This window comes from Leishmania infantum, chromosome 25, assembly GCF_000002875.2.
Source record: "Leishmania infantum JPCM5 genome chromosome 25".
Lineage (NCBI taxonomy): Eukaryota > Euglenozoa > Kinetoplastea > Trypanosomatida > Trypanosomatidae > Leishmania > Leishmania infantum.
Window position 1 is genome coordinate 119,543 of NC_009409.2, and position 19,399 is coordinate 138,941.

At 61.3% G+C, this 19,399-nt stretch overlaps 5 protein-coding genes across 5 annotated transcripts; all 5 read right to left on the reverse strand.

Moving 5' to 3' along the window:
* Positions 1-611: 611 nt before the first annotated feature.
* LINJ_25_0430 (conserved hypothetical protein) lies at positions 612-5,444 on the reverse strand (the record flags this gene model as incomplete). The annotated part of the gene is made up of 1 exon (XM_001466039.1): positions 612-5,444. One exon carries the CDS (start codon positions 5,442-5,444, stop codon positions 612-614), a length of 4,833 nt encoding a protein of 1,610 aa, XP_001466076.1.
* Positions 5,445-6,773: 1,329 nt separating this feature from the next.
* On the reverse strand, positions 6,774-9,827 carry LINJ_25_0440 (conserved hypothetical protein; the record flags this gene model as incomplete). The annotated part of the gene is made up of 1 exon (XM_001466040.1): positions 6,774-9,827. The coding sequence occupies one exon, from the start codon at positions 9,825-9,827 to the stop codon at positions 6,774-6,776; it is 3,054 nt and encodes a 1,017-aa protein (XP_001466077.1).
* A 914-nt stretch (positions 9,828-10,741) lies between these two features.
* LINJ_25_0450 (putative transcription factor) lies at positions 10,742-12,853 on the reverse strand (the record flags this gene model as incomplete). Its single annotated transcript, XM_001466041.1, has 1 exon — positions 10,742-12,853. The coding sequence occupies one exon, from the start codon at positions 12,851-12,853 to the stop codon at positions 10,742-10,744; it is 2,112 nt and encodes a 703-aa protein (XP_001466078.1).
* A 1,186-nt stretch (positions 12,854-14,039) lies between these two features.
* Positions 14,040-15,509, reverse strand: LINJ_25_0460 (conserved hypothetical protein; the record flags this gene model as incomplete). The annotated part of the gene is made up of 1 exon (XM_001466042.1): positions 14,040-15,509. The coding sequence occupies one exon, from the start codon at positions 15,507-15,509 to the stop codon at positions 14,040-14,042; it is 1,470 nt and encodes a 489-aa protein (XP_001466079.1).
* Positions 15,510-17,284: 1,775 nt separating this feature from the next.
* Positions 17,285-17,686, reverse strand: LINJ_25_0470 (conserved hypothetical protein; the record flags this gene model as incomplete). Its single annotated transcript, XM_001466043.1, has 1 exon — positions 17,285-17,686. The coding sequence occupies one exon, from the start codon at positions 17,684-17,686 to the stop codon at positions 17,285-17,287; it is 402 nt and encodes a 133-aa protein (XP_001466080.1).
* Between the last annotated feature and the right edge of the window lie 1,713 nt (positions 17,687-19,399).

The window sequence follows — 19,399 nt, forward strand, 5'->3', positions numbered from 1 at the left end:
CACCTGGGATGATGTACAGTACGTGTTGTGCACATGAAAGATGCCAACGGTTCCGTCTTAGGTGAGGGGCGGGCGGGAGGAGGGAGGGGGGGGCCTTTCATGAGGCTTTCAGGGGGGTAGCGTGAGGGAAGGATTTGGCAAGAGACACCCCGAGAGATACAGAAAGGAGGCGCATCAGACACAACCTCGCGCTCTGACTCGTCTCATCATTGTTTGTCAGTGTCCGGCACCTGCTCCCACTCCCCCACACGCGCACACATGAGCGTGCATGCATGGACAGTTCTGCAGCAAGAACAGACGGATTGAAAAGACCGCCACTCGCCCCCACCGTCCATCTCCTCGCCACCGAACCGCGGAAACACAGCCGCAGTAACGTCGGCACACTCTACTCTCTAGGCGTGCGTGCGTTTCTGGGAGGAGCAATAGACAGCCAGCGCTGCATCACAGCATTGTGCAGCGCACTGCGCGCAGGCGCGTGGGTGTGGTGAGTGGATCAGAGCCGTCGTTGAGCACAAATGAGGAGTGTGAGCTCATGTGCAGTCCACGCCGCACCATCAACCACCTCGCCGCAGCACCAAAGAGCATCGAACACTGCGCCTCCAGCCCTTTTATCAGAACTCGTGGTACGGGCGGATGGTGACCGCCGAGGACTGGTCCGTTCTACTTGAGTCGTCTGCTCCGCTCACAGGGTCGTCGAGGACGCGCACCGCAACCGTATTCGACGACACCTTCCCCGAGGAACGGTGCTGCTCTTGTGCTGTAGAGCTGAACGACTGTGAGCTGCTGTGCACGTAGCGCACGCTGCTGCCACCGTTGCAGCCTCCAGTGTTGGCACCTGCCGGCCTCCCGTAGGGCCCCAGATGGATGGTCCCAGTTGATGAAAGTGAGTGGACATGCGCAGGTGGACGCGGCGGGTCAATGCCTATCGGCACCGAGTTGCTGCAGTCGTTTGGCGCTGAGCTGTAGTCGCGCCGCTGCGGTTGCGACACTGGAGAGGGAAGATGGTGAGGCGGCGCGTAGGGCTGCGGCTGCCTCCACGTCAGGGTCTGACGGTGGTAGAGATGTCCTGGCTCTCTGGCGCACAGAGGCGAAGCACCGTCAATGGCGGAAGGGGACGCTGCGGTGCCCGCAGACCGACGCCGCACGCCGCTGCGCGACGGCCGCATGTTCTCTACCGACTGGTAGTAGGTCTCGCTCTCTTGGCGAATATGAGAGAAGTGGTGCTCCTCAAGCGACGCGTCGTTTTGCCGCGGTGCATCTGGCTTCCCCGTTTGAGCAGCCGCGCGCAAGCAAGACGAGTCTCGAGAACGTTGATGCGAAGGCGCCCATGTGTCTGGCTGTCCCACATCATCAAGGACCTGCAACCCGCCGTCCATAGACTGTGCGACCGACGCCGTGCCCGGCGCAGCTGTCACGATTGACGCTTGAAGAGCTTCCGTCTCAGCAAGAGGCAGACAATTGGTGACGCCGACCCCGTGCAGCGGGTTGAGGTGGATGGAGCTGCCCGTCCGGCTGCACGGCGAGTTGGATCCTTTCACGTAGCGCACCGGGTCGTCGCCGGCGCAGCCACGGATGGCCGAGTCGCTCGGTCTCCGCAGCAGGTCCAACGGCGCACCGGTGCGATCTGCGTGCAGAGAAACATAGCAAGAGGGTTCACTACCACTCCCTGGGCGGGGACCAGCAGAAGCGACCGCAGGGAAGCCATCAAGCGGCAGATGAGGCTCGAACCCAATAGGCGTCAATGATGGTAACGGTAGCTGGGTCTGGGATAGCTGCGCTGACGTCGAAGACGTGCCAGCAGGAAGGGAGTGCGACCTGATGCCTTCCGCTTCGGACAGGGGCGGTGCAGGAGCCGTTACTTGCGGATTCACGAAGGTGGTTGGGGTGTGCTGCCGCACCTGCTTCTGGTCTGTCGAGGATGCGCGCTTCGGCGCCAAGCAGTGTGACGGTTCGCACTGAGGGGAGCCGTCGAGCTTCGATGAGGCCATCTCGTCGATGCTGACGTGCAAGACGCCCTGCGACTCGGACTTGAGGGTGGGATGGCTGGCGTGGCGGTGTACCATCGGATGAATGAGCTGCGGCTCCATCGGCGAGGAAGAGGGTGCGCTCGAGAGTGTCGTGTCTACCCCGCCTTGGTCGCCGCGTGGTGTAGAGAGCAGGGATTGCCCAGACGGCGTCACGGCTGCCGTGGGAGACGTCGCTGCGCACCGTTCGCCAAGCTCGTGTGTGGCTGGTTGCGACAGCGTCTTCTGCCCTCCATCCTCGGACGGCCCGACGGTGTTGATTGGAGTTGATGCGGGCACCGGCTCGGTTGCGACTGGCATGTCCTTCAGTTGGCCTGAGAGGGAGCGCACAAACTCCTCCAGGCGCTGGCCGCCGTCGATAGGAAACACACGAATATCCCGCATGGAGTGCGGGTTGCGATACATCTCCGTGAGCTGGGTCTTAATGCTGGTCAGCATGCCGAGCAGCTCTCTCTCATGCTGCTGCACAATCTTGAGTACCGTGTTCAGCAGCTCCTCCTTGCTCCGGCTGATGTGCAGCAGCAGCTCTTCCTTCGAAAGACCGCGGGAACGACGCACGTTCAGCAGTTCTACCCAAACGGCGTCGATCTCCCGCTTGGTGAAGTCTCTGAAGTTGGCATACTCGCGCTTACGCACGAACTGACAGGTGGGCAGCAGCACCTCGGACAAGGTGGTGCCGCGACTGGGAAACGGCTTCTTCACGGCACTCTCTCTCGAATTCGACTTCACAAGCGCGTCCGACGAGGTCACTGGCTTTGCCAGGATTGTGGCAGAGCCCGTGGTGGCCGGTCGCATCCGCACTGAGACCGGCGACGTAACGCCTAGCGTGTCCTGGCGCAAAATGAAAACCTCGCCGGTCGACTTGCCGGGAACCTCGACGAGGTTATCTTCCGGTGCCGCGGCGGCGTCCGCAGAGAGACTAGTGTGGCTCTTAGCCTTCTGCGGTGGGTAAGATATGGTAAAAGCAACAGTGTCGCTAACGCCATGTTCATCCTCCTCTGCCTCATGTGCTGCAGCTTCGTCCTCTGCCTCATGTGTCGCGGCTCCCTCCTCCTTGACGACGCGCTTCTTGAAGAGCACCGAGCGTGATGGCGTGGCCTTCGTGGAGAACGGCGCTGCCATCGGCTTTTTGATTTTCTTCGAGGGTGGCGACGACTGTAAAGATTGCCCTTGCTCCCCAGGTACTGTAGCTGCTTGCATGGCCTTCAGCTCTCCCAACTGCATCTGCAGCGAGTCTTCGAGCTTGTCGACCACCTGGAGGTCAAGCGGAAGCTCTTTGGCCGCGTGCACGCTTTCGTCCTGCGCCGACTCTGTAGCCTTAACGTGCGTTGCTGCCTCTCGCGCGGCCGACCTAGCCTCCCCGGATGTGTCATCGTCCTGGGCGGCAGCGGCTGCTGCAGTGCTCGTTGGTGACGCGCTGTCCCACTGGGTTGCGCTCGCCGATTTGCTGAAGTCTTGCGCCTGCGCAATGCGCAGTCGCTGCAAGGAGGCCCGCAGCCCTTTGATGTCCTCCTCATGCTGCCGCAGACGCTCGCTATGTTCATCGCTGGCCCTGCAGATTTCCTCCGCCTTCGCCGCCGCGGAGCTGGCGCGCGACGTCTTTGCCGAGATCGACGACCACGGCGCCGCAATGGCGGCGGTTGCTGCAGTCCTGATCTGCTCTGGCGATGCCTTGAGGGCATCTGCCTGCACCGCCGATACTTGATTCAGGGGCACTCGAGAGGGGGAACCTGCAACGGGAGTTGTCACAGCAGAGGTGACGGCATTGGCGGCAGCTGAATCGCGAAAGGGGCTTTCCTCCGGAGCTATTCTGGTGGCTATGGCTGACGTGATCGGCTCTTGGGCTGCGCGAAGCCGCCCGATGCGGAGATCGTCGATCGTGCGCCAGACGTCTGTGTTCCGCTCCGCCAACGCGCAGAGCTCCACGCGCACGGCGCTCTCCAGCATCATCAGCTGCTTCTGGATATCATTCAAGCTGCGCTGCGTCAAAAACATGTTCTTGGCATCCTCCCAGAGCCTCCCCAAACCACGATTCACCTCCGCACGGAGCATCTCCCGGTCTTGGTTTATCGTGTGCGACGCCGCGATGACGTTGATGCGCTCCAGTAGGTCGGAGTGCGCGGATCGCACCGCAGCCTCGAAAACGTGCTTCAACTGTGTCACATCCTTGTCGACGTGCGATACGAACGTCCTCAGATAGTCCTGCGTAGAGGCGTAGTCGTCGGCGATGCGGCTCATGCGCTGCTCCTGTATGCTCAGTGCGTGGTGCGCCTGCTGGAGTGGCTTTATACAATTCTCCTGCACAGTTGTTGTCAGCGCCGTCAAATCACGGCGTAGTTTATCAGTTGCAGCAACAAAAAGATCCTGTACACCGCCGATCTGGGACTGCAACGCTTGATCACCCGCTGTTGCACGGTGCTGTGTGGCAGCCACATCCTCGCGCATCTTGACGCTGAGGTCGGTGACGCTCGCCCGCCAGTTGAGGTCCACGGTCTCTAGCTGACTGTCGTGCTTGGCGAGCTCCTGCAGGATTGCCTGGTGCGCTGTTTCCTGCCGTTTGTCCAGCATCTGGCTGTGTTGCGCTACCTGTGCCACCTCGCGCGCCAGCCCGTTCGTGGCAGCCTGGACCATCTCGCTCAAACTGAACTCCAGCTCGCCAACGCGGCGCCGCAAGTCGCTGACGTCGGCCTGCTCAGTGTTGTGTAGCTGATTCATGTCAAGGCGTGTACGCTGGTCGAGAGACTCGAGTTTCTGGTTGATGCGCTGCACCGCGCCCTCCAGATCACCGCGCTGCTGAGCACCGGCGCTCTGCACATCACCAGAAAGGGACCCGTGCACGTCGCGCAGTGCATCGCGCATGGCGCTCTCTAGGTTGTCGCTTCGCTGGCGCTGCGCGGCGATCTCGGCGCTCATCTGTTGCTGGAGCGCCAGTAGATTAGCATGGTTGCGAGCTTCGATGGCCTGCGTCGCGTTCGCCAGGCTCTGCAGCTGCGCTTGAATCGCGCGCATTGCTTCAGCAGATGCGGCCTCACCGGTTTGCGCGCGCTGGTGCGCGCCATTGGCGTCCGCCTGGAGACGCTGCTCCATTCCACGGAACGCCGCATCGTGTTTGTCGCTGACGCCGCGCAACGCCACGCCGTGCCCCTGGACCTCAGCCTGCAGCGCACTGAGACGATCGTCGTGATTTCGCAAAAGCGTCTGCATCTGATTGACGGCCTCCGCGGTGGCGCCGCCGCGATCGCTGAGGAGCGCGTACACTTGCTGCTGCGCCTGCTCGCGGTTGTGCGACTCCGCCGCGGCGTGCTGCTCCACATCGCGCAGCCGCTGCAGCACCGCGCTGATCGTTTGCTCCTGCTGCCGGATGATGTCCTCCAAGGACAGCAACCGCTGCGTCAGGGAATGGACGCCCTCGCCACTCATTACGATCGTTTTTTTGTTTCGTGCGCGTGTGCGTGTCTGTGTGGTCGGCTGGACCAAGATGAGAGCCACCACCAGAGGAGCACACGCGCGCAGACGTGAGGGGGGAGGCAGGTAATGGCGCTGCGCCAGGCACCAAGCAGAGGTGCACAGTCTATGGGTGTCGAAGTGGATGACAGATAGAAACAAGAGAGAGCGAAAAAGAAGGAGGCTCGAACGACGTGCAGTGTACGGCGCCACAGCTGCTGGGTTCGCGTGTCTAAGCGGTGGGCGTACCTGTGTGTGCGTTTTGTGTGTGTGTGTGTGTGTGTGTTTATGCGCGGAGATGTAGGGGGAGGACGAGACGGAAGCTACGACTTGCGCAACGCTAGGCGCTGGTGCCCCTCCTCCCCCCTCCGTGTCTCGGCACTGCTACTTCTATTGCTGCGAGGGAGGAGAGGGGCGTGCCGCACGCTAGGAGGACCGCGCAGGGTAGCCCTGTGCAATTGGTGGGTCACTCGGCGTGTGCGCGTGTGTGCGTCTGTGAGTGTACGCGTACGTACGTCTCTATGTGCGTGCGTGCGAATGGCTGCTAATGCGTGTGTGCACCTGCGCGCATCCGTTGCCGTGGCCACGGTCCACCACACAACATGATGCGGGGGATAGAGCTCAAGTGAAAGAGACGTGAAGAGGTCAGCATGAAGAAGGCAAGAAACAGAGATGTTTGAGAAACGCATGCTTCACGTATGCGAGGCCACGATGACCCACACACACACACACACCGAGCGTGGCGGTAAAGGTGATACCACTCGTGAAGGGGCGGCGTTTGGGGGCGGGGGGTGAGCGTGTGGAGCCACTCGGAGGAGATAACGCCTCGAATGCAGACGCGATGTTGATATGCAACACGAATGCAGAATGGTGTAGCGAAGTCATGCGCCCCTCCCTCCCTACCCCGTTCTGCCTCGTGTTGCGCTGGCGGGATGGTGCTTCTTTGTTCGTTTAACGATGATGTGCGCCCTTGGCCGTCCAATGGTTATGCGCTCCTCGGAAGATACCGCGGCCCTTCCATTCCGCTTTCTCCGTCCGTCTGTCTGTCTGCGTCTCCGTATACACGACGCAAGCGCACAGAAACATGCTTCGGTGTGCTTGTCCTACCACTCCACCAGCACGACAGACAGACGCGCACACCCACACACACGCACAGGAAGAGAAAGAGAAAGGGGAGAGGGGGGGGAGGCGAGGCGAGGAGGATATAAAAGAAAAAGTGCAAGGCCGGCGCGTTACACAGCCACAAACCTCGATTAGTTATCCGTTGGCGTGCTCATCAACACCTCAGCAGAGGAAGCACAGCACTCACTCGACGCGCATGCGCTTTGCCAGCGGCGGCTCCTCCCTCCGCCCTTCACCGTGATGCACGAATGGCGGAAGCGAGGTCAGCACGTTCGGGGCAAGACCGCGGATGACGTAGTCGATGTAGTACGTGCGCCGGAGCAGGTCGTGCTGGCGCTGGCTGTGCTTGCGCGTGTAAGCCAGCAGCGGCTCGATCAGCGACGCCATTGACGGCACCTGTGCGACAGCCTCAAAGTGGTGTGAGGAGATAAGCACGTAGAGCACCAGAGTAGCCACCGTGCAATGACGGCTGTTCGTGATCCACTCTCGCGTGTACTGCAGCAGCCGCGTCATCTGCTCCGCATCAAGGGCGGGCAGAAGCTCGCCGCGAAGCGTGTTCTCGCACTGGCGTGCGTCCTTGGCGCACCAGCGCACGAGCACTTGGCGGAGATGACGCGGGTGACTCAGTCGCAGGGCCAGCATAAACGCCTCTGAGAACTCGCCCTTGCGAAGGGCGTTGGAGAGCGCCTGCTCTTGCAGGATCATCTGGTGCCGGTCTTCCTTGACGCGGGCCACCTCCTCAGCGGTGTAGTCCTCGGTCGCGATCAACACGCCGTCGGCGGCACCGGAGTAGAAGATTGTCTCGCCCGAGGAGGGGCGCTCCTCGACCGCCAAGGCCCATATCTTCTCCGTGTGCGCCTCCGCCGCCCAGACCGACTCCGAGGACGCGATGGCCCACACACGCAGCACGCCCTCCGCGTTGCTCGTGACAATCTGCGTGCCGTTGTTGAAGAAGCCCACCTGCAGTACTGAGGTGCGGTCCACCTGCATCGACTTCAGGCACGTCAGCGACACAAGCGACCACAGCCTCACTGATCCGTCATTCGAGGCCGATGCCAGAACGCGATCGACCGGCGAGAAGGCAAGGGATGAGATGCCACGCCGATGCCCCTTCAAGGAGGCCTCGCGGTACATCTTCTTGCCTGTGATGTTCCACACATTCACCGACTTATCCTTGCCGCCAGTCGCGACGTACTGGTCGTTGGGCGCAACAGCCACGGTGTAGATAGGGCCCGTGTGGGCCGCGTTCACGCCGCTTCGGTGCTGTATCTCCTCCACGCGGGACCGCGGCTGCTTTGCCGACACACGCTCCGCCAGAGGGACGCCGATGTCCCACATGCGCACATTCTCGTCGCTGGAAACAGAGAAGAGCAGCAGGTAGGTGTCCGTCTGCCTCCCGTTGAAAGATAGCGATGTCACCTCCGCTGTGTGCCCGCCAACACCGCGCACGACCGTCTCGCAGCTCTCGGTCGACCACACGCGCACCTCCTTGTCCTTGGCCCCGGTGGCGATCCACGCCCCGTTACTGCTCACGGCGCAGCAGAGCACCACGTCACTGTGGCCGCGCAGAGTCTTCGAGGAGACGCAACCATCCGAGGCGTACAGGCGCACATCCTTGCTGTTGGTTACCACAGCCCGGTGCAGCGGCGAGGCCTCAGGAAACAGCTTCACGTCGAGCAGCTGATCGAGAAAGCCGACAACCGTGCGAGCCACCTCGTACTGGCTGCGCTCCGCCGACGAGGGGCACAGGTGCTGAATGCTGAATCCTGCGTCGCCAACGTACAAGGAGGAGGTGTCCGGCGCGTGCGGCGCGTCCTGCACCACAGAGTCGCGCAGGCGGCGCATGTTCGTGCCCTTTGGCACGCCGGCCACAAGCAGAGAGCGCACAAACGCTTCCTCGGCGCCGTCCTCGGCGTCCGCGGACGGCGGCTTTGGAAGCCGGCGCACAAGCTGTACCGCCTCGTCCTCGCTCACGCGGTAGGTGCTGACCACGCCGTCCATGGCGCCAACGTGAAGTAGCCCGGCGCTCTCGAAGGCGGCGCTCGACACGTGCTCTTTCACTGCAATCGCGCGCACCTCCTTCAGCTCCGTCGATTTGCGGTTCTCGCTGAACATCATCTTGTTGAGAGCGAGACGGCGATCCCTGGCGATCGAGTAGACGTGTGTGAGCGCGTCATTGAAGATCATGGACTCGACCGCCTGCACGTGCGGGCGCCCTGCCGCCACTATCCGCTTTGCCACAAAGTCGAAGACGGTGACGTGTCCCTCGAAGGAGCCGACGGCGAGGTAGGCCTCGCTGGGGTCGAGGCAGACGCTCTGCACGAGGGAGCTGTGGGCACACACCAAGTTGTGCGTCAGGTGATGGTGAAAAACGTTCCACACCTTCACGCTGCCATCCGTGGCACCCGAGACGAGGTAGGTGCCACTCTGGGAGAAGTGCACGACCGAGATGGCATGCTGCGCCGCCGTCCAGTTTCGCTGCAGCTCGATCGAGTACAGCACAAGGGTGCCGCTAGCTGTTGCCGCGCCGACTACATCCGCATCATCGCCTTCCGCCCCTGCAGCGTTGCCTTTCTCAGAAGCGGCGTCGGCAGCGACACCCTTCTCCGCTGAAGGAGAGGGCGAGGGCGAGGCCGGCGACTCGACGCGGGCGTCAACGCGCAACACGTAGACCTGCAGAGAGCGCGTGCCAACCGCAACGTAGCTGCCAGCCGGTGCAGCAAGTTCCCTGTCGCCTTGAGAGGCAGCCGCGTCGCTTGAGGACGCCGCCACGGACGGCACGGCCACCTTCTTCTCCGCTTGGCCAGCGTTCTCTTCGTCCTCCTCGATCGGCTTGACTGTCTTGCCGGCTCCGGCCTTCTTCTTGGGAGCCTTCTTCGTCGTGGCCGACTTTTCCGCAGCGCTGGCGTCGCGCTTCGCCCGCGCCTCTCCCTCATCTCCACTTGTGGCGTCTTTGCCGCCGTCATCCGACGCCTTGGGTACCGTCACGGCGTCAATGTGGAGAATCACATCCTCTACTGGCAACGTGTACCTGCACAGCACCTCTCCACTTGTTGCACGCACGACGTTCACGGTGTCGCCGCACGCCATGACGAGGCATTCCTCCGGAGCGGCCGACGTGGAAAGTGCGGACGACGCAGCGGGGTCTGACACTGGAAGCGCAAGAGAGGCCAACGCGCCGCCGCTGAAGATAGGCTCCTGCGTCCATCGCGTGCGGAAGCAGTTCTTCCCTTCCATTTTGGTACTAACAGTAGATAGATGGGGAGCGTAAGTGGTAGAAAGAGGCAAGATGGCGCGCACACACCAGTAGACCTCACAAGGGGTAAGGAACCAAAACAGAAAACAAGAGAGCTAGGTGTGTGCGGCAGTGACTGCGGCGGATGAGGAGAGGAATGATAGGAGATCGTCAGCGCCTGCAACAGACGACGTAAGTTCCGGTTTCGGGCCCCACACGAACGGCGTGAGTGGCTCTAGTAGGAGAGGGTGGGAGGAAAGCGGTTGCCGTAAACGACATGAAGACACAGACACACACACACGCGCACGCACCAAAATACAGGGAAGACAAGGAGAGGGACACAGGAGAAGAAGGTGTACACGAAAAGGAAGTGAGCATGTGTGCGCCCGACGTGTAGGCGCAGAGGCACGTAACGACGTGGTGTCGAAGAAGCTTTCGTCGCTTAGGCGCGCACGAATGGGCGAGTCTCGACAAGTAAAAAGTGCCCCTCGTGTCGGATAGACAGCGCGTCATCAACTGTGCCACCAACACCTACCACCTCACTCTCCCTCCCCAACCTCCCAACGCCCTGGTCAATCGTATACGTGTGCCTCTAAAAAAAAGGCGTGCACCGCTGAGGTCCATTTTTCTTTGTCGAGAGACAGAGAGACAGCGCCGGACGACTTTGACCCTGCATCAATGAGAGCTGCCCTTACGGAACACATCATACACCGGAAGCCGCCCCGCCCCGCCAGTGGGCGGACGTGGGGACGCGCCGTCGTTGCTGCTCTCCCCTTTTTCTTCCGCGCCGGCCACGCACGCACACAAGCAAACACGCGAACGCGGTCACAACGGCCACGAGCAGAGGATGCAGGACAGCAAGGCTGTGCCGACCTCTGTGTACGCTGCTTCCCGCCCTACTCTGGCGGCGTATTTGTCAGTCCCAGTCCGCGTGCGGCTCATCCTCGAGGCCCTCCAACATGCCAGGAAGTAGCTCATCAATTTGGGAGATGTTCACCGTGCCAGCGCCGCGGCCGCGCAACGCGCGCTCCATCGCCGTTGGTACGTCGACCGCGGGCTCGGCAATAACGCTGCGCCGGCGCCGCTTCGAGGCTCGCGCCTCCTCCAGCTTTTGGATTTCCTCATCCGTCCGTGCGCGCCCGCGCTTCCATTTTTCGCCGTAGAGGGAGACGCCGATGCGCTCGCGTCGGAGGCGCTCCTCGTTGTCCAGCACGAGGTAGGGCAGGATGTCCGTGCAGTCATCCTCCTCGACCCGCGGCAGCACAAGGAACTCCCACGGCAGGGCGTGTCGCCGCTCGCGGTCGTAGAGAATCTCCTCCAGCGCTAGACGGACCCCCTCGTCGTCGCGGTCAAAGAACCCGAATGGATCCTTTTCTGCAGGGGTTCCCGGCGGGGGGCTGCCGCCGCGTAGCTGCGAGAGCCCGCAGCTGAAGGACTGGTTCTGAGTAGGGTGACTGACAGGCAGGGCCACCGCGCCGCCTCCAGAGTTGCCACCAACCCCGTTGGCGTCATCCTCGTCAGCAAAGTCGAAGTCGTTGCGCAGGTGCATCACTTCCGCATTGCTGTTCAGCAGCCGCGTGTACTCGTCCGTCATCCACCGCAGCTGCTCCGGCGAATCCATCGCGGCGGCGCCAACGGCGGCCGGCGCAGAGTGCATACCTCCGTCGTTGGCGTACCCCACCGCTGGCGACGCCTTTGCAAGCGAGGACACCAACGACTCGTCGGGCAGCAGATAAAGAGGAATACCATTGGACGACACATCGGCATCGTTCAGCAGCCCCGCGGCTGCCCCCTGCCGGGCACCACCCATGCTGCCGCCCGCGTCGCTGCCGTTCTGAAGAGACGTCTCACGCTTGACGAGGAGGCGATGCTCCTCCCTTTTAACACTGCGCACCACCTCCTCCAGCGGGATGGGCTTCGTGTGCGGCAGACCCAAAATGTGCAGCTGCTGCGCCGGCGACAGCCCTTTCAAATCCAAATTCTCCTCCAGCGGCGTGATGCCCTCCAGCTCGCAGTGCTTCATGATGAAGCGGCGCCACTTGTCACACCGTTCCGGCGTTGCGGGCTGCGACGTCTTCGCCTCGGAGACAAGCTCGTAGAAGATGGCCGACAGCTCCCGCATACTCGCGTGCACGTCCTCCTCGGTGGATTTGCGGCTCGAGTCATTGAAGGCTGGCGGCAAGGTCTCGTGCGACGGCTGATAGTCGTCGATGTTCTCCAGACGCGCCGTTGGCGTCGCCGCAAACTCGGTCAGGCGCTTGCCGATTGTGTTGGACGTGAGTCGCACCATCCCGCACACCTGCTCCGGGGTGCGTGAAATGCCAAAGACGTAGCACGCCACAAGCAGAGCAGCAGCGCACACACCCATCGGTCGCCTGCCACAGCTAATCCAGTCATCCTGCATAGCACGCAGCACCTTGAGAGCGCACACAACCACGTCCGTCGTCTGCGGTCCGAGGTCCATCTGTTCGGCAAACCGCTGCACGTAGCACGACGGGTCGATCACGGGTACCTCAGTGTGGGTGGCGTGGCAGATGTACTTCATTTGCGACAAGATCGTGTGCGGGTCCTCGCCGTTGACCTCGGAGAAGTCGTAGATAACGTGCGACGTGCGCTCACGCCGGCAGGCTGCGTAAAGGCAAGCGCATAGCACACTTGGCCGTGTGCCGGAGACCGCGTTCAGGTTGAGTGCCACCTTGTATATGCCGAGGGCACGCTCCACCGTATCTTCGCTGATCTCGAGCTGCCGGCTGATGTTCAGCATCTCTCGGCGAGCCTTGTCGATGGTGGGGCGGGAGTGAGAGTGGGTCATGCTCGTGTTGGTGCCCGTATGCGAGGTGGCGGGGCGGAAGCTGCCGGCAAGACCGCGAAGGCCGCCGCCGCTCGCCGGCTGTCGGCCGCTCTGGGCGAAGATAGGGTCTAGCTCGTACTGGTCGCTCATGACGACATCGCCGCAGAGGGTGCACGTCGTGCGCCCACTCTGCCGATCCACGAAGAGGGCAGAGGTGGGATGGGTGCAGCTCGACATGGCAAAGGGCCAAGTGCTGAGCAGAGATAGGAAAAGGTAAGCGGCCGTACACACGGCGCCGGCACCCGCAGCAGCGCCTCCGATGGGGTGCAAAAGAAAAGCGCGGGCACGATTCCTGAGCAGAGAGACAGCGTCGTCACGCCAGCAGCCACTGCGCGGTCATCAGGAGGAGGAGGCACTGCAGACGGCGGTTGCCTTAGTCGCGGTGGTAGGCACGCCAGCGTCCGCAAGGGATATGCGTGAAGGGTCGAAAGCAGGGAAGAGCGGAAAAGAGGACGGAAACAAACACAGAGAGAAAGAGCCGATGAAGAGAGCGGGAGCTGCGGCTGTCGTTGACGCACCGCTTGCGCTCCACTGTGCTGGATGCAAGTTAGCAAAACGGAGCTCTTTGAGTGCACACAGAAGAGATGAGACACGGAGGTTCGGGGAGGGAGGGGAGGGGAGAGGGGGGAAGCCTTCGGTGATCCTCATGCGCCAGGGCGCGGCTGCACTCTCCGCGTTTTCGTGACGACAGAAGAGAAGAAAGGGAGGCGCGAGTAGACGTGCGCCGTTTGGTCGCACGCGGTGGGGTGACCGGTTCGAGAACGAGAAGATGACGAGCGAGTGGTCAGCCCAAGATGAAAGACGGTGACGCATGTGCTACCATGTTACAAGGAACACGTCTGCAAGAGGGGTGTGGGACATGACTATTTGTCCCCGGCTGTCTGTGTGTGTGTGTGTGTGTGTGTGTGTCTGTGTTTCTCGACGGATGGCAGTGGGGGTAAAAGAGAGCAAAGCCTGCGTTTGAGTCTACACACAGCACGGCGAGCTTTTCCCTCTTCTCTACCTCCCCCCCCACACCGGTCGTTGCACTCCGTGATGCCCACTCCTACCCCTCCGGGGCCCCTCTGCGCTGCTTCTCCTCGTCAGAGGTGCCGCTGTGTGCCGCGCCACGAAGGTCTTTGCCGAGAACTTCACAAACGTGATTTTCCACCTTGCCAGCGTCCGTCTCTTTGCATGGGTCGATGCTTCGAGAAATGAAGAGCGGGTGACGTGGGCTCACCCACTCACCCACCCACCCCCCCCACACACAGAAGCTCACACACGTTGTCAGAACCTGCGAAAAGCTGTGAGGGCGCCTCGCCTGAGCCGCTGGAGACGGGGAAGGAGGAAGCGCACACCAACTGCTGCACAGACAAATTACACCTCACGAGTTTGAGAGGCCGCCTGGGGCGATGAAGGCCTGAAAAACAAAGCGAAACCGCTGCGGCGCCAGCTCGCGCTCCGTCACCTGCTGTGCACGCAGACAGATGGCCTCCAACTTGCCGTAGAAGGTGAACATGTACGCAGGGCGATCGAAGAATACCTCCACCACCACCTCCGTCGTGCCTGACTCCTTGCGCGTCCAGCCCAGCACCCGGTGTCGCATGCAGTGCGGGATCTCGTGCGGGAGTAGCTCCATGAAGGTCTGCCGCAGCAGCTCCGCCACGCGCTGCGGTGGATTCAAATCCGTCGCCTCGCGGCGATAGTGCTCCCACGCCCCCGGCTTTGCGTACTGGCAGAGGCAATCCTTCAGCTCCACCAGTCCACTGCCGCCCTTGACGCTGACCTCGTGCGTCGCGGCAGTCGGCAACCCGAGAGACTCAAGGTCGGTGCGCATGGCAAAGTACAGCTCTCGATGGCGCGGCGTCTGAACCTTGTCCATCATTGTCATGGCGATCACCACGGGTAGCTCGCGGCCCGCGGCGCGGCGTACCACCTCCGTCGCGACCACCTTGTGCTCCTTCTCGACAAATCCCACGCCGACGGGGAGAGCCAGGACAACGAGGTCCGACACGAACAGAGCATCGTACGCCTTAGCCGTGCCGGAGGCGAACTTGCGCCGCACGCGCTGCGTATCACGCGGCACAATGCCCGGTGTGTCGAGGAGGAGCAACTGCGTGTCGTGTACCGTAGCGACTGCCTTTGTCCAATCCTTGGTGCTGCCATAGCGGTTGCTGACGGCGCCAACATTGCTGAGCGCCATGGAATTAACGAGGGACGTCTTTCCTGCGTTTTGAGGCCCGAGGAAGGCAACGCGCAGCACGAGCGGGTTGGCGGGCTGCTGCACTGACTCGACGCTCGCTTTCGCGGCAGAAGAGCTCAGCCCAGGCGCGGCCGCGGCAGCAGCGAGGGGTGGAAACGCCTCCTCCACGGGCGTGTAGCGGCGCTCCTTGTAGACTCGCTGGAAGCGTTTCGCCACCGCATCGACGCCCTCCTCCTTGTTCTCGGAGAGCACTGACACAATGCGCTGCTCCCACCGGCGACGGCTCTGCAACGACGTGCGACACAGCAGCGAGCGCGTCAGCATCCTATAGGTCGCCAAGAGAAAACAAAAAGGATGAAAAGGCGGACAATGACAGAGTGACGTTAGCTTGTATGTGTATGTGTAAGTGTGTGTGTGTGTGTGGGTGTGGGTGTGGGTGTGGGTGTGGGTGGGTGGGTGTGGGTGGGTGGGTGTGGGTGGGTGGGTGTGCAGCACAAGCAGAGGAGACGTACGAGAGGATGTAGAGGCAGGCATGTGATGCATCGAGGAGACAAGCAAGAAAAAACGTCGAGGCACACACAGACACGCAGGCGTACGGTTCCTTCCGCGTGGCCGTGACGCAAGGTCCCAGCACAGTGCTTCCCCTGGCATTTTCTTGGGTTCGTGTGGTCTGCTCGGTTGGCTTGAGGAAACCAAAGCACACACAGAGAGGGAACGGGGGATGCGCACAGCATAAACCCGTTCCGAGCCCAGCCCCTCTTGTGTGCCCGCGCTGCAAGATCACAGACGAACAGAGGCACGGAGAGCAATGGAAAGAGGGTGTCGTGTTTGCGTGCGCAGAGAAGACATAAACACACGCACACAATCACAGTCGTCATACGCATGACCTCCCCGGCCTCTTGCACTTTTGCTAGCGAGGGAGGACGACAGGAAAGGAAGAGAAGCGGATGTGCGTTGGCCGGTCCTCAGCCCACACCAAGCAACGCAACAGGCGCAGAGAGGCATGGGGAGGGCAGAGGCAAGGGCATGCACGCCGAGATCATCACCACGTTCAGTTGCCAGGGAACAAGAAAGCCACAGCACAGTCCACAGCTGCAACAGCCTGTCCACCTCAGCCATGCGAGGGAAAAAAAGCGGCGGATGTGTGTGCAGCTAAAAGAGCCGAAATCCACAACCACGAACAAGGGTCGCGCCACACACACACACACAGGCATACACAGAGAGAGAGACAGGGGAGAGCTGTCAGGAAAGTGGTAGTAGCTGTGATGCTCGTCGGCGATAACGGGCCATAGAGGTGGTGAAGTGCGCACACAGACAGAGGGAGAGAAAGAGGAGCGGGCAGTGGATCCTGAGCATATCGCTCACAAGCGCACAACAAACCACAGACAAAAAGAAGGCCGAGCTGACAAAGGCAAGCGAAGAAGCGAAGAAGCGAAGAAGCGAAGAAGGCGGACGCGGACGCGGACGCCCGACGCGCGCAACGAGAGCGCGGAAGCCAAAGCGGTGAGAGTGGCGGAGACCACCAGAAGCAAACGAGGAGGGAGGGAAATCGGAAAAATGAACATCAGCAAGCGAGCAAGAGAGAAAGCGGCAGGGACGGAGGGGGAGGGCGAGTTACCGAGCATCCTATCACATAGCGGCGAACACGAGCATGCAGGTGCTTAATGGTTTTCTTTTTTTTTGGTCTGGTTGTGTCTCTTGTTCTCACGCACCCTCCTCCTCATTGAAGAGGCAGCGACAGCAAGAAAAAAAAAACAAAGGACATACATGCATACACACATACGCGCGCATACATGCAGAGAGAGCGCGACACATCCGTGTGCGCACGTGCTTGTGTGTATGCGTGCATCCATGAGAGCTGCGCACGTGTCGCCCATCCCACTGTTCTGTTCCTCTTCTATTCAGCAGCAATACAAGGGAAACGCGATATCTTCGTTTCGGTTATTATCTTCTATGAGACGGTGCGCATAATCTGGGGGGGACGATAGAAGAGTGGAAGCGTGAAAGATGAAAGCTGGTGCTGCTGAGATGGCTCTGCGACAGCAGGGCACGCCACGCACAGCAGCCCCTTATCACCTTTGGCCTTCTTCCTTCAACGTCGTGCGTGAGCCACCACGCAGCCACCAAGAGAGTTGCACCCGCTTCCTCCATCTCTGTCTCTCTCCTTCACTCGCCACCTCCCGTTAAACGACAACGGAGTCGGAGAAGGAGGGGGCCGGGTGGGCTGTCAGTGATAGTGTGCCTCACAACAAAGTGGAGGAGGTGGCGCGGCGCGCACATCAACGCTATAGAACAGTGAAAAGACATCGTAAGAAACTAAGTAAAGAACCGTGAGAAAGCCCGTCTACGTTCATGAGTGGAGAGACGCAGATACTCGAGCGCGCCGAGGTGCCCAAACGCCCGCACATCCACGGGTTGAAGGCGCCCTATACTCTCTCTGCTTTCTTGTTGCCAGTGCGCTCCGTCGACGGCTTCATCGGCTCCTCGATGCCGTACATGCGCTTGATCTCTTCCAGCTCCGTCTTGGTGTCCATCTGAAATGTAGAGGCAACGAAGAGCAGCAGAGTGAGAACCAGCACCATGAGGATGTAGCGCTCTTGAAAAACTCCCTGATACCGCTTGGGCAGCCGCCAGGCTCCGTTACCGCCAGCTGGCGACGGGGATGTGGGCCGACTGTGTTCGAGCTCCGACCAGGCCCGCAGCTCCTCCTCCGTCGCCATCGGCTCGTCTGGTGTGTCCACCGGTGTGTCCGTATGCATGCACATCGGCGACGCCGCCATCACAGCCACAGCGATCGACTGCTCCTTGCGCTTCGCTACTGAATGCATACTTGAATGCCTCGCTGGATTCACCCAGAGATTGATGGTAAGTGCTTGTGCAATGCACTGGAAAGAACGGGAGAGTTTCGGGGAGGAGAGAGGCGCTGATGTCGGAGTCGTGCACTTCCTTCGCTGCAGGGCTAGTGTACGTGCATGTGTGCGTGGTCACAGCAGATGAGTGTCCGTGGGGAAAGCAGACGATGTTTGCCGAGTTACGGTTGATGCGTATGAGAACGCGAAACAGAAGGGCGGCTGCCGAGAGAGGAGAAAGCAGTTATGTGCGTGTGCATGTGCATGTGACTGTGTGTGGTCGGTCAGCCCAGGCACGTGTGACTCCATTGTCTGCCGCCACCGCTGATGCCGTGCACGTCGCATTGAGCGGCAGCCTGCTGCTTCGCCGGCATTTTCCTACTCTCGCTTCCCGTCTGCCGCTCAAGGCTCTCCACACGAGAGGGAAGAGGTGTGTACAAGCAGCAGAACGTGTCTGCGGTTCCGTGCCCTCTAGCACCGCAGCCCTCGAGGTGTGGTCTCTCTTGATGTGAGGATGTGTCGTGAGCGTGCAGGCACGCTCTCATCCGTCTTTTCGTGAGATCACTCGCTTTCCTAAAAGGGGTAGCCGAAGCAATAAGCACACACAAGCCTGGACGCGCACGCCGCGTACCCCTTCACACGCGCTGAAGGTTTTCAAGCGCCAACACTCGCAAGGGCACGCCTGCACGAAATTCAACCTACACTCCCAGCATAGCGTTACACACTTCCACATCTATCCGTCTCTCCTCCATGATCGCCCTTTTTCTGTCGAGCTCTCCCTCTGCTCGGCGTGGAGAGCGGCGGAAAGAGAAAACTTGCGCGCGCTGCGGCTCAGGGGACGACTGCACGGACACTTGCCGGTGGCGCACCCCTCAAATGTAACGGCTGCCTGGACGGATGTCCGCGTTCTGGCCCGGGGCCAACTCCCCTGGAGCACCTTGCTTTCCTTGCACGCCTCGCTGACGGCGATGCCCCGTTCACGAAAGCTCAGTCGTGTGCGGCCTACCCCGTCAAGCCATGCAGGAAGGCTAAGGTGCCGTCGCGTGCTCGAACGGCCTCCAACGTAGGTTGCTGGGAGTAGCCCAGGTGTCGCCGCACCGTTTCGATCGTTACGTGTCTGTCTGGTCGCATCATGCCCGCCTTTAGGGCCCCCCTCCCAATCTGCGCCAGACAGGGGACCACTGCTTTGCGTATTGGGGCCAGCTTCAGGTCCGGGTCGACCTCCTTGAGCGCACCCCGCCCGCCTCGCCTTATTCTTGACCGCTGCGAGGTCCTTGCACGAGGTCTGCTTGCTCGTCCGCTGGCTCGGTCGGGGCCGCCAGCGTCAAACCGTCCTGCCTGCTGAGGCGGGATGCCACCGGGTACGGGCCTCACGAGGTGGCTGGCCCTGACCCTCCTCTCTGTAGGTCAGACCCACCGGGCACGTGTGGCGCCCGATTTGGAATCTCGCTGCCCATCAACCGGTGCCATCCTGCCGTGCACTGCTGACCATTCCGGCGATTCCTCGGTGTTCATGGGTTGCCCCCGATCAGCACACAGCGGCACAGGGGTGTCAGCGCGCTGTGCATCGTTGCGTGCCGGGACACGATTGGTCGGCGCTTTTCAGGTCCTCCTCGCGACGCTCAGCCATGAGTTGCCTCGGATCCCTCCAGCGGGACGTTCTCCTCGGGTCAAGCCGGCCGCCCGATAAGA